Source organism: Haliaeetus albicilla, chromosome 6 (genome assembly GCF_947461875.1).
Source record: "Haliaeetus albicilla chromosome 6, bHalAlb1.1, whole genome shotgun sequence".
Taxonomy (NCBI): Eukaryota; Metazoa; Chordata; class Aves; order Accipitriformes; family Accipitridae; genus Haliaeetus; species Haliaeetus albicilla.
In genome coordinates this window covers 17,455,986-17,468,245 of record NC_091488.1, presented here as the reverse complement: position 1 = coordinate 17,468,245, position 12,260 = coordinate 17,455,986, and the positions used below count along the sequence as shown (strand labels likewise).

The window sequence follows — 12,260 nt, the reverse complement described above, 5'->3', positions numbered from 1 at the left end:
GGGTTGGTAGGCTTGGCTTTGATTCCCTTCTTTTTCAGAGAGGATTCAAACCCATATTTTGTACAAAAATAGTTTGTCCACTAGGTACAAGCTAGAATCAACAGGCTACTGTGGTGGCAAGAAGGCAAGGCTTTGCAGTCCAGAGAGGACATGCGCCTGAGGAGCCTGAGTTCCTGTTTGGATGCTGCACGCTCGCAGCAGTTTTGGCCCTCACCCGTTCTTTCTCTCTGCTGTCTCTGTGAACATAAGCGCAGCTCACAGACTGAAGCGTGATGGACCTTTGTGAGCAGAGAGAGGAAGCAGCCCTGGAAATACTGACATGCTCTGCTGCATCTGGCAGCTGAGCTCTGTCTGTCCAGCCCTGTGGCGTTGGATTAATCCTTACCCCAAAGGCAGTGTACTCTATCCACTCTATTTCTCAAATCACAGCGTGGCACAGAGCTTGTTCTTGGGAGTCTTCTGTCTGGGTAATGAGCAGGTCCGGTTCTGCTTAAACTGATAAAATTTGACAGAATCACAGGCAGTGTATCTGCAAGTACTTTCTCTAGCTTAACCACTCAATGTCTTGACTTATTCTGCAAAAAAAGTACGTAGAGCAGTGTAGAGATGCAGGAAAAAAACTGACGGTGTGATCCAGATTTATTCTTCTGGCTCCCTGGGAGCAAGAGAGGGAGAAAGAATAATAGTTACCCCAGGAGTTGTCCTTCAGCATCTTGGGCTTTTGACCGTGGCAACTCTAGAAACAGACTACTCAATCGGCAACTGAAGAGGGGGAAAAAATAGTGCAGAAGTCTGATTCATTCTCACCCTGGATGAAATGGCAATGTTCTGTTGTTGTTATTGTTGTTATTTTTAAAGCAGATAAAAATAACAGCACTTTCATCTACATGGTGATCTGTGGGTGTTCGCATTCACTGTGTGTGAAACAAAACATGGCATCCTAGGCCAGAAAGCGGTCTACTGTTTGTCTCTCTCCAAATGCTTTCATCATTCACATTGAATGGGGCAGGACATTGAAAAGTGTTCACTGACTATTTTATTACAAAAAAATCATTTGTTTTGTCTGCATTATTCAGGGAATAATATAGATGACTTACCCTGTTCTATAACTCAGGATGAAAAAAAGCCAGATGAAATAAGTTGCATGAAATTTGCTTACATTATTTGATGAATATTACTTGGTAAGCTTCATTACTTACAATCAAGACTTGGCATGGCAGAAAAGCACTCTGATCTTTGGACAAGAGCTGGGACCCAGAACTCAGTGGAAATGCTTCTGTTAAGAGGCATTGATGTGTGAACAGCCTAAAATTTAAATACTTCAAGAAACCTCATTTTATTTAGAGAGGTGAAAAAAAAAACGAAATTCATCTTTGACTGTATAGATGTATTTTAAATTATAAATATTTCATCTACTATGATGGATGAAGACTCCAAGTTCCTGAGTGCAGGAGCTACATCTTCAGTGAGGGGTGTCCAGGGCTCAGAACTCCTTGGCTGCTCACTTAAAAAAAAAAAAAAAAAAAAAAAAAAAAAAAGCTGCTATGCTATGTATAATTTCATGTAATCATTTGTGTTTCATTCCTTCTATCAGTAGAGCTGGTTGGTTGCTAAAAATATACTTGTGACAAGCTCAGCTGTGAATCAGGTAGGAATATTTATCTTTCCCTCTGACAGAGGAAAACAAACCCAAATGGCAGTATCTGGTGAAGCTTTCTCTTTTCAGAGGGTGTTTACATAGGCCTTCATGCTGTCAAAAAGCAGGATGAACAATAAGCCCCTTGGGACTGTAAGGACAACAGAGAAAATGAAGTGAAAGCCTCGGTGCTTGCCACTGCATCCCACAGGAAATTCTCAACAACCCTTTTAAAGTAATTTTAACAAAATTCAATCCCATTCAGTGCAATTACTGTCAGGATGTCAAAGAAAAGAATTTAATAATGTATTGGTAGCAAAGATAGCTTTCTGTATTCCCCCTTTTTCTGTCTTCGTGGCAACATATTCGTACCTTCCACTGCCATTTTGTAATTAAAAGCAGATCAAGAGTTTGAAAGACACACAAAAACCCTGAGGTTTTGAGCAGGGTTTATATATTTTTCCATGATCTCTTTCCCTAGCAGACTAAGTTGGTGCCATACAATCAAGTTGCTCAGGGTGCTACAGGATTCTTGCTTTGGTACCTGCTACTTTTACGTGTTGGCTTTGATAACTTCCATCTATTAATTTTAAGTGCCAGTAGTGTGGCTGCTGATGCAATATTTATGACAGATTCTGCACTACAGAACAAAGTCTCCTTTTGAAGTGCAAAGCTGGTTTGTCTTTCTATTTTATGTCAGACTTCAGAATTACCTTTGGGCATTCTCTTTTGGAGTACTCTGCTGTAAACAAAGTAAACATCATTTTAGTGAAGACAATAGACTGAATTCCTCTTTTACAGAGGCAACCACATTGAATTCAGTGACATTTTGACTGATAGAAGAATCCGGCTCAATAAGTAGTATTTTGATAACAAAGCCTTTGAAATGTATATTGATGTGATGATGGACTCAAATCTCTGCAACCGTTCCAGCTCACCTCCTGCTCTTGCATAGGGCTAGAAAGTGGGCTTATGGGGTGGGAGTTAGGGAACGATTTTTCATGGTGCTGTACTGATTAAAAATAAGATGCAGGAGACAGCAGCAACCGCTGTTGCTTTGCAGCTGCTTGCTGGTAAAACCTTCCTTCTCATCCCTCCTCCCCCAGACAAGAAATAAAGTGTGAAATGCAAAAACTTCAATTTTGCTGTCTGATGCCTGCAATGGCACTGAATAAGCTTCTTTCAAAAGCACACTGAGCTGACAGCTGAAGCCTGGGGTAGCTCACTCAGGGAAGCAGGCTCATGTGTTGCTCGGTGGAGTCACTGGCTGGAATTGGGATTTCCAAAGTGGTCTGTGAAGGTCTGAGCAAAGCCAGAGACATATCAGCCCCATCAACAGCAGAACAAACTCCCAAACAAACCATCTGATGAAGAAGGCGTATTTTCAAATACGGGGAACGCTGACTGTATGCTGCTAGCTTCACAAGCTGACAAGGCATAAATATATGCTGATTCTCCACATTGTGGTAGTGCAGCTTGGTCTTTCTTGAGTGTCGTCATTAGTCATAGATTTGACTGACTCGTACCATAGTTAGGCACTCTCAGCATCATGGAACTAACCCCTCAGGAAAAGGTAATTTTTTTTATTTCTTTAATATTTAATTACTGAGGGTATTTTGAAGTTTTTCAGCAATGAATGCCGAAAATATGCTTAAGGGGAAAAAAAAAATATCCCTTAGTCCCATTTTTTGCGACAGTAAGGAACAAGATCAGATTTACTTCAAGGAGGGAAACTGAAGGTCTCTAGCAACTGTGTTTCTTCTCCCCACCTCAATCACATGCAGCATGGCACGTGCTGCTGGCATAAAGGAGTGCTTGCCCAGCCCTTCTAGTCGCAAAGCAGCTGTGTCCAGCTCTGGGAACCCACCAAGAAGCGCAAGCCATGTGCAAAACTATGAGGACCTTTGAGTCCCCAGGGACCAGCACGTGTACCTGATGTTCAGTGCTCTGGGTCTTCCAATGACCTCAGCAAGGACTTCAATTGCTGTGTGTGTTGTGGCTGGTAACTCACATTCTCCCTTGCAGTATGCAGCTATTAAAAACATGCAAAAACCTCCACTGACTAAAATAAAAGTAAACATACTACCTTATTTATTTGTTAAACCATTTATAATATAGTGCATGAAATTCAGGGTTCCCTAACGCTTTTGGGTGCAATGGTGCTACTTTTTCCATTGCAATGAATTAATGTCAACTTTCAAACAAAGCAGCAACTCGGATAAGCCTCTCTTTGTAAAAAATAATTACAGTTTGAATCGGACAGAACTGACGTAATAAAGCATTTAAGAAGTTTGGGGAAATCAGTCCTGTCTGCACGATGAGCCTAAGGCAGATATGTAATTGGCTTGTACCACTGCACTTTTTGTCAGAAAGAAATAGTGGATAATCTGGTGCGTTGTTAAAGTTACCGAAAGTATTCACTGAATAACCCTTCTGTCCTGACGGCTCCAGATCTTGTCCAGACACGCAGCCTCTGTTTGCACTTCTGCTGTCCTGGCTGCGGGTACCTGCCATCTCTATGCCCTGCTGCCAGCCTGCTGCAGGGGATCGGGCTGCCCGGGGGTCCTGCCTGGTGCCCACCCATGGGTCCACATCTGCATAGCAGTGGTTCTCCAAGTATGGCTTAGTCTGGGGATTTTTGGTTTGGTTTCGTATGGCTTTTGCTTCGCATATCTAAGGCTGGTTCATGTGGAATCTTCTTGTTAGGTTGTATCAAGGAGTAAAAACTTGTTGTCCTAGCTCGCAGTGTCACACCGAAGAAGAGTGCTTTCATATTGATATGGGTTGACAAAAATGTGGTGCATATGGACTATTAGATCAGTTACCACTTACCAGCAAATCTGCTGAGAATAGACATATAGGTAAACATCTTTAATTAACCAGGTCTGATTGCATTCTATACTGAGGCTTTATTTAATTTTTTTTCCTCTCATAGCTTTAAAATGCCCTGTAATATTTACCTTTAGTTTTATTTTTTTAACCTTGAATCCTTTTAAATATCTTTTCTTGTGTTTATGTTTTCCCCTCTCATCACTTATTTATTATTCTAATTGCCTCTGTGTCTTTTCTCCTCAACCTTAGAGCTTTCATCTTTCCATTCCCTTGCCTTTATTTTTAAAAGTCTTACTTCTTCTTAGCTAATGTTTAATATACTCAGAGCTTCCAAATGGTCTTTCTCCTTCCTTTGGGACGTTGTACTAAGCACTGCAGTGTATGACCCGAAGCTCCATGTGCTTCTGTTGATTTCAGTTTAGTTTTGGTTGGGGGGGGGGTATTTTTTTCCTCTTTCCCATACTGTTTTTTTGGCAGTCTCTCCTGTTAAATTCCCAGCCCTGATATCTTTCTAGAGGCTAATGGCCCTGTCTGTGAAAACCTCCACCTGCAAGCAATAAAGACATGAAGAAATAAGTCCTTTTTTGGCAGTAAAGGGAAGTTGAGTTGATCCGGATCCATCTGGCAGGGCATGTCCTCCTCGTAGCAAGCCATTTCTCAGCGGCAGCGGTTGCCCTATGAGGGAAGCTGCTTTTGGAGGACACGGGGCAGTGGGTCTGCAGTGCCGTCACGGCATGTGGAGTCTCCTGCGGATGAGGAGAGGGATGCCATGGATGCCAGCCGGGCTGATGGCATGCACGGCCCGGAGCTGGTGCTCACCCTCGGAGTGGGAGCAGGGCTGGAGAGTGGGCTCTTTGTAGGCTGCGTCTTGGTCAAAACACGGCCAAATGTGGTTACATCTCTGCCACGGAATTTGAAATTAGCTGTCACTTTTAACGTGGCTGTTTTCCTCAAGTTAACATACTGGGTTATTGCCAGAGGAGGGAACATAATCCCCTCCTCCTGTCTCTCAGGCTGGTGCCTTATTGACTGAGTTCCATTGCTTCTCTGAGAAGAGGGCTGGTGCTGAAGGCAGTCCTCTCCTCAGGAAGTGTTTGGCTGGATGCCATAGGAAAGCCTGGATATTGCCCCTGAATACCTGAAATTTGCAAAATACTCTCTTTTGGTAGATTTATACAGTATTTCCTCTGTTGCTTTTCACACACGAAGCAAGGAAAATCTGCAAGAAATGCTCACTGGGGAGTAGAAACATCTGTTTGGAGAAGATCCTTGTGGTCATATTGATGAAGTGAGTGGCATCCTACCTGCAAGTACTCTTCTGCCTCAGGTTTATTTGATACACAGCATGGGCATAAAATGAAATGGAGAGGAACGTTTTAAAAAAGGCTTGGAGTTGGTCACAGCTATTTTTCTTTCTTTCCCAGATCCTTTCTTGTGGAAGTACTTTGTCTGGTTTGGTTGGTTTACTTGTCTTATTTTATTAAGCCTTATATCTTCATCTGTAATAGAGGCATCCTTCATTACTCCCTTTGCCTTACAAAGGCAAAATACCATGGATGTCACTGACTTCCCATAATTATAGCTGATGGCTTTATTATCCAGATTTTTCCAAAGAGTGCTGGGAGAAGCATCACTGCCTGTCTGAGCTATTGATATCCGGCATGCTGATTGTTAGAAATATCTTATGTCTGGATGGGGGAAAAATTCTTGTGATAAAGACACAGCAACTGCTAGAAGTCATGGACAAGTTGTGTAGCAACCTAAATGATTTTTTCATATTATACTTAATGCTTAGTCTGTACAGTTAGGGCTTTTGGGGTGGTTTTGTATGTGTGTGTGATCTCTGCGATATTTTTCTTATGTAGAACATGGCTTAGGAAAGCACAACCATGTTCTTGAGTGATGGAAGGGCACATGTAAAGTGAACAATGTGCTGACGTAGATATCAGAAGAAGGGTTGGTTGTCTTGTAGAAGGGGACTGCTTTCATTTTATCCTCTCTCTCCCAAAACTGGTCCAGGCCTTGATCCGTGCAGTGGATCTGTGGGTCAGGCAGGGCAGCATGGTGGAGAAAGCACTAACATGGCACTCGGAAAACTTGTGTGGCTTCTTCTCTTGGCTTTGTTACTGGCATTCTGGATGGCACTGAGCAAGTCATTTCAATCCCTCAGCCTCAGTTTTCACCTCTACAATATGGGAGTACCAATGCCGACCACCTCTATAAGGAGTTTGGATGCTTCATCCCCAGGGAAGGTTGATTCTGGTCTCCCTTGCAGACAATAGCAGCAGACAGACGTTTGACTCATCAGATCTCTGCAGAAGATGGTTTATCCTTCAGCAGTGGCCAGTGAAGAGCCTTTGGTTGTGAAGAGTAATGAGAAAGTGACCTCTAATTCCAAAACCATATATCTGAAATGTTTCCAGTGTATAAGATTTCTGCAAACTTTTAAGTATGTGAGAAATCTGAAGAACCTGATTAATTACAGGATGTACTGACAAATGTTTATAAAGTCATTTTGTGCCTGAAGAATAGGTGTGAAACTCTGTGTGAAAGCATTGGTAATTTTGTAGAGGAGACAATGCATGGGGCTTTCTGCTTTGAATGTGGAACTGTGTGCACTGCTTTCATTATATTTGTTGGTTTTATATATGAAACTTGTAAATACACTGATGAGAGTGATGGGAAGCTGCTTCATTATTTTGGAGGCTCACTCAAAATATTTTATTTCTTTCAGAGACTTGAAGATAGAAAATCTGTTGCTAGATGAAGACAACAATATCAAGCTTATCGGTATGAAACCAGTTTGGCAATTCCAGTAATTAAAATTGGTAGTTTTATAAAGAGAGTTTTTGAGACTTCATAATCCTCCATGTGACAACTGCTAATGTTGCTGCAGAGAGGAGCTGAGAGAGTATAGATAGCAATCAAGCTGTTCCTGAGAGCATCTTGTGAAAAAAATGTTCCAAATAATTCAGCTTTAACTGGGTATGGGAATAATCCTACATCTTTTAACCAACAGCTTTCATATTCAAATCGGGAACTTTGTAAAGAATTAAAGAATTGACACCACAGAAGTAATTTATTTTATTATCTTGATAATTTCATATTTTCTAAGGGTTGGATTCTGCCCCCATATGCATATGCTTCCACTGAAGTCAGTGGGAGTTGCACACATTTTTAGCAGCTGGCAAAATTTGGTCCTATATTTATATTCGTTAAATTTGCTTCCAGCACCCAATGCAAAATTGGTTTAGAGGGCTCTTAAAAAATAAAAAAGATCAGCGATAGTCTTGATTGTATTTGGGTATCAGTTGTACACAGCGCTTGATTCATTCAAGTTGTGGAGACATTTTAGATTAATCATCGGTGGGTATAGTCTCTCACTGCCTTTGCGTAACTCCCATTAATGTTAACGTGGGCATTGAAAAGAAAATATTCCCTTCACAAAAAAAACCCCCAAACATCTGTTTATATTTATCTCCATGCCTACACTTTTGCCAACAGCAGTGTCTGTGGTTGCAGACTTAAAAACTCCACTGACTTTCTTTCTTCAAAAGGTTTCATGATCTGAAAAGTGATGAAAACCACTTAACATTCAGGTCAAATGGACACTCACTGTAACATATAAAGCACAGGCATCTCCAAACAAACAAGAGGATGATGCTTAATGAAATCTGAAATATTCAAAATTTACTTAGGGAATTCAGTCTTTGGAAATATTACCCTGACTTTTAGTCATCACTCTGTAGCGAATCAACCAGCTCTGGGAAAATAACAGCAAAAGAGAACTCTGCATTACCTCAGCTATGGGTCAAGAGGATACCGATATGTTACCATGAATCATTCATCAGTAATGATGGATACCACCCATTATCTTGATTTAGCGGATAAGTGAGACCAGATGGTGTGCAACAGTGCTATATGAACATCTGATAGATTTAAAGAATTTCTATAACTTCCCCGTTATTGGGTGTTTGATTACACAACAGTATGTGAACTTGACATCCAAACCCAGACCTAATCGGATGATATGTGTACAATTAAAACTCACATGCCAAAAAATTACTTCAGAACTGTTCCTGCAGTTTCATTTGCTTCGGTTGCATGGAAGGGTCTCCTCGCAGTGGGTGGTGTGGGAAGAACAGAGAAAAGAGACAGTTTGATCTTCCATAGCCTTACTAGTGTTGAAATAAATTGTCCTCAGGTCTGCAGCCTGATGTTTTAAGCAAAGCGGATTGTGCACAGTATGTATTTTAAAACAAAGCAATTAAATCCCACTGTCCAACTGGGTATATTGTAGAAAAATAAAGGTTGCTTTATTAGTAATAATTTTGCTGTAAGTAAAAACAGATTTAATATCACAGTCAGCTCATGCCATATCTCGCTAGTGATGCTGGTGATCTCTGTTTTTCACCCTGAAGAAGCAGTGCCTCTGTTCTTCATGCTCTGTCTGCTGCGCTTGCGGGGAAAGCTGCAGCGGGGGCTGCAGAAACCGGCCTCAGGTCCCTGGGCAACCTCTCCTCACCAACACCTCTTTTCCAGGTGGTAGCAGAAGTAGTGCTTCAGCTGCTGCGCAGCTTTCCGTTGCCACCACGGTTTCACAGGACAAGGAAAATTTTCCAGCACCCGTCTGTGGCTGGTGGCATAGACCAAATAATTTACCCCTCTTCCTCCTCCCTGCCTGTTCCTTCACTCAGCTCATTCAGTGCTTAGTACAATATTTTACGTAGCCTGTCTTTCTAGAAATGTGATGGATCGGTTGCATCATTACATAGTCATGACCAAGAAGGCTCTTCAATAGCAAAGAGCATGTTTTGAGGAATTACATGCTGCTTTCGACGCTTAGGAGATGAGACTCTAAGCTACAAAACCAGCTCACGTTAACTGCTTTGGGGTGGGAGTTTGGTCTCTGTGTCTTGTACAGCAGCAAACACACTAGTACCTAATAAAAAATGTTGCTCTTGTAATATAACTGTGAAATGAAGAAAACCCACCATAAAGGAAAAAGAAAAGGTGAAATGAAGATTAAAAACATACCAGGAAGTGGCATTGCAAATCCCTGCTTGTTCATGCATTTCAGCGAGAACTGAATCCCTTGAGCCCCTTTCTTCACCCAGCTGCTTAATGACACCTTGCTTTTGTTACTCTTTTTAGGTATGTGCTAAGGTGGTTTATAATATGTTCTTAGATAGTATTATTAGAAAAATTCCCTTTGCTGTGTTAAGTGGACTTTTTCGTAGCTGTCTGTTAAATATTAAGAACATCAGGATTGGAAATGCTGGAAATAATTCACTTCTCTTCACCTACCAGCCCACGGTCGTAGGTGTCTGATAAAGATGCTTTGAAAAGCCACTCACAGGCCATGCGAAGTCCTTGGCATCCTGCTCGAGGACCTGTGGCACCCAAAGGATCCTGCCGATAACGTAGCTCTGCCGAGCTCTGTGGAGCTCTGCTGGTCAAACTTGTCCATGAGCTTTGTGCTAAGGCTTCTGTTATTTCCAACTGTCACAGCTTTGGAGATAGCCATATATCCATAGCTTAATGTTGATTTCCTGGAGGCGTTAAAGAGTAGTAGCGTAATGCGATACCTCGATAGTATGAACAGTGGGGGTGGTGGAGTTTCCATGTCATAATATTTACTTTGGAAAACCAAGTGTGGCCTTTGATCTGAATTCTGTAATTAGCTCAGCTTATTGAAAGGAAGCCCAAGACAGCGGCAGGAATGGCAGTGAAATTATCAGTGCTGGTGGTAATGCCGTTCTTATCAAGATCAGCAGTGCATCCTTAATAAAAATGACACTGCGATCACAATGTGCTGCCACAACGTTAATAACAATATTCCCATTTCTTTTGCGATAAAATCCCTGTCCCCAATATGCATGTGTTTGCACACATTCTGCATTTCAACAGGCACTAGAAAAAAAAAGACTATACCTGCCTAGATTAAATGAATGAGCTGAAAAACATGAATAAGATGTTTATAGTTTAAGCAAATAAGATAATTAAAACCTCCACTAGAATATACCTCCATTGATAATGATAAAAGGATACTGATTTACACTATCACAGAATGTAACCCTAATATATTTTGTTTGTAAAGCGTTATATTACAGTCAAGTAATTTTGAGGTGGTATGACACAGTAGGGTAAAGACCATGAATAATACTGTGTGGAGATATTATTTCTAGGAGTTTTAAAAAGTATCTTGCCATTGACATAACTCATCTCGGGGCATAGCTAATAAATACATTAATTAAGTAAACGGATCCTCAGAATTATTTGTATAAGCCCCAGGGATAATACCTATCTAGCAGAGATGATTAAGCAGTGTCCAGAGACAATTGTTTTCCATCAGAGGCAAGGAAATTGTCTTGATCCTCATTCAGTTTTGACAATGTTCTCCAGCAAACCCCCTTTCAGCTTCTTTGCATGTTGAATACGGTGCTTCTTGTCTCTCTTGTGCTTGTCTCGCTCTCAGAGATGCAGCCAGTTGAGTGGAAAGCCCCGTGCAGTCATTTGGGCACTCTGGCTCACATAGTCATCTTTATAATTGTATTTTTTTGTAAGCATTATATTTTTTTCCTGGTTTTGTAAGGGAACCAGGCTTATGTGACTGCCCTGTCAGGATGCTTCTAATACTTTGAGGAACTCGTGTCTGATTTCACCGAAATTTAAGGTGGGGTAAAAGCTAAAGGACAGGCCATTACTTCAAGTGTTATGCAGATAAGGGAGAGAGACCCAAATTAATGGCTGTGGAGAGAGAATATTGCATGGGCTCAACAGTTGCCTGCTATATTTGGCCTGCAAGGTGTGATGCTTTTAGCTCACCCAGGCAGGTGGGTAGCACACCCAGAAATACGCTGTTTTACAAGACACATGGATGCAAGACACAAGTCTATAGGAAGAGGATTCAGCAGTCTGCTTCTCCTGACTGCCTCGTTTATGTATGACAGTTTTCCTTTTAAACATGCATGCGTTCTGGGAATTTTTAAGAAGACTAGATAAAAAAAAAAGGAACAAAAGAGATGTCAGTGTTCTTAACAGCAGTATTTTTGTTGTTGCAGCTGTCGTCAATAACAAGTTATTAATAAATGCAAGCATCTTTGATTGTGACCTCTCTAGATCCGCTGCTCCTGGTTATGTTGCCCTGCAGCACAGACTGTTCTCCCAGCCTGTCAGCTTTGCCCATGTCATCATCCTCCTTGCAAGCTTGTCTTGCTTCTTCCCTTTATCACATCAAGTTGTTTGACTTCACTTTCAAGACCCTTTGCAACCTCTCCTCACCGTCTCATCTTGTCTGCCAGGCTGTAGTTTCGTAATTGCTTTCTCCCAAGCCAGGCATGGGCTACCACTAGACAGGGTGGGCTTGCATGTTGCCCTCAGCCGCTTCTGCTGCTGGTGTGACTCTGTCTGCATTTCTTTCCTTGCTTAGTGGTTTAATTTTTAAGACCCTTTCTTAAACCCAGCTCAGCCTGCAGCCATACCAGCACTGGAGCAGACGAGGGAGAGATTGCGGGAACACCCTTCTCGGCGGCAGCCTGGGCTTGGGTTGCCTGAGAGCACTTGGGAAACTGCAGACTCCTTTGGTGCGGAGAGGCTGCCTCTTGTCTCCGATCAGTTCGTGGTGCCAGCCTTTGCCAGTCCCTTATTATTGCCAGCAAAAGAGTGTCAGATACACCCAGGGGCTACAAATACAATAATTCAAGGCAGAAGCTGAGGAGGGGAGAGCCAAATCAACACATTCCCCTTCTTGCTCCAAGATCTCCCTGGGTTATTTCAGAGCTGAAATGCT

General features: G+C 41.9%; 1 protein-coding gene across 1 annotated transcript in view; it reads left to right on the top strand.

Annotated features, from left to right (window-relative positions):
- HUNK (hormonally up-regulated Neu-associated kinase) overlaps positions 1 to 12,260 on the top strand; it is a 58,424-nt gene that overhangs the window by 22,014 nt on the left and 24,150 nt on the right. The window contains exon 3 of the mRNA XM_069786104.1: positions 7,203 to 7,283. Within this exon, the coding sequence (XP_069642205.1) occupies positions 7,203 to 7,283 (81 nt within the window). The remainder of the gene's footprint in view (positions 1 to 7,202; positions 7,284 to 12,260) is intronic.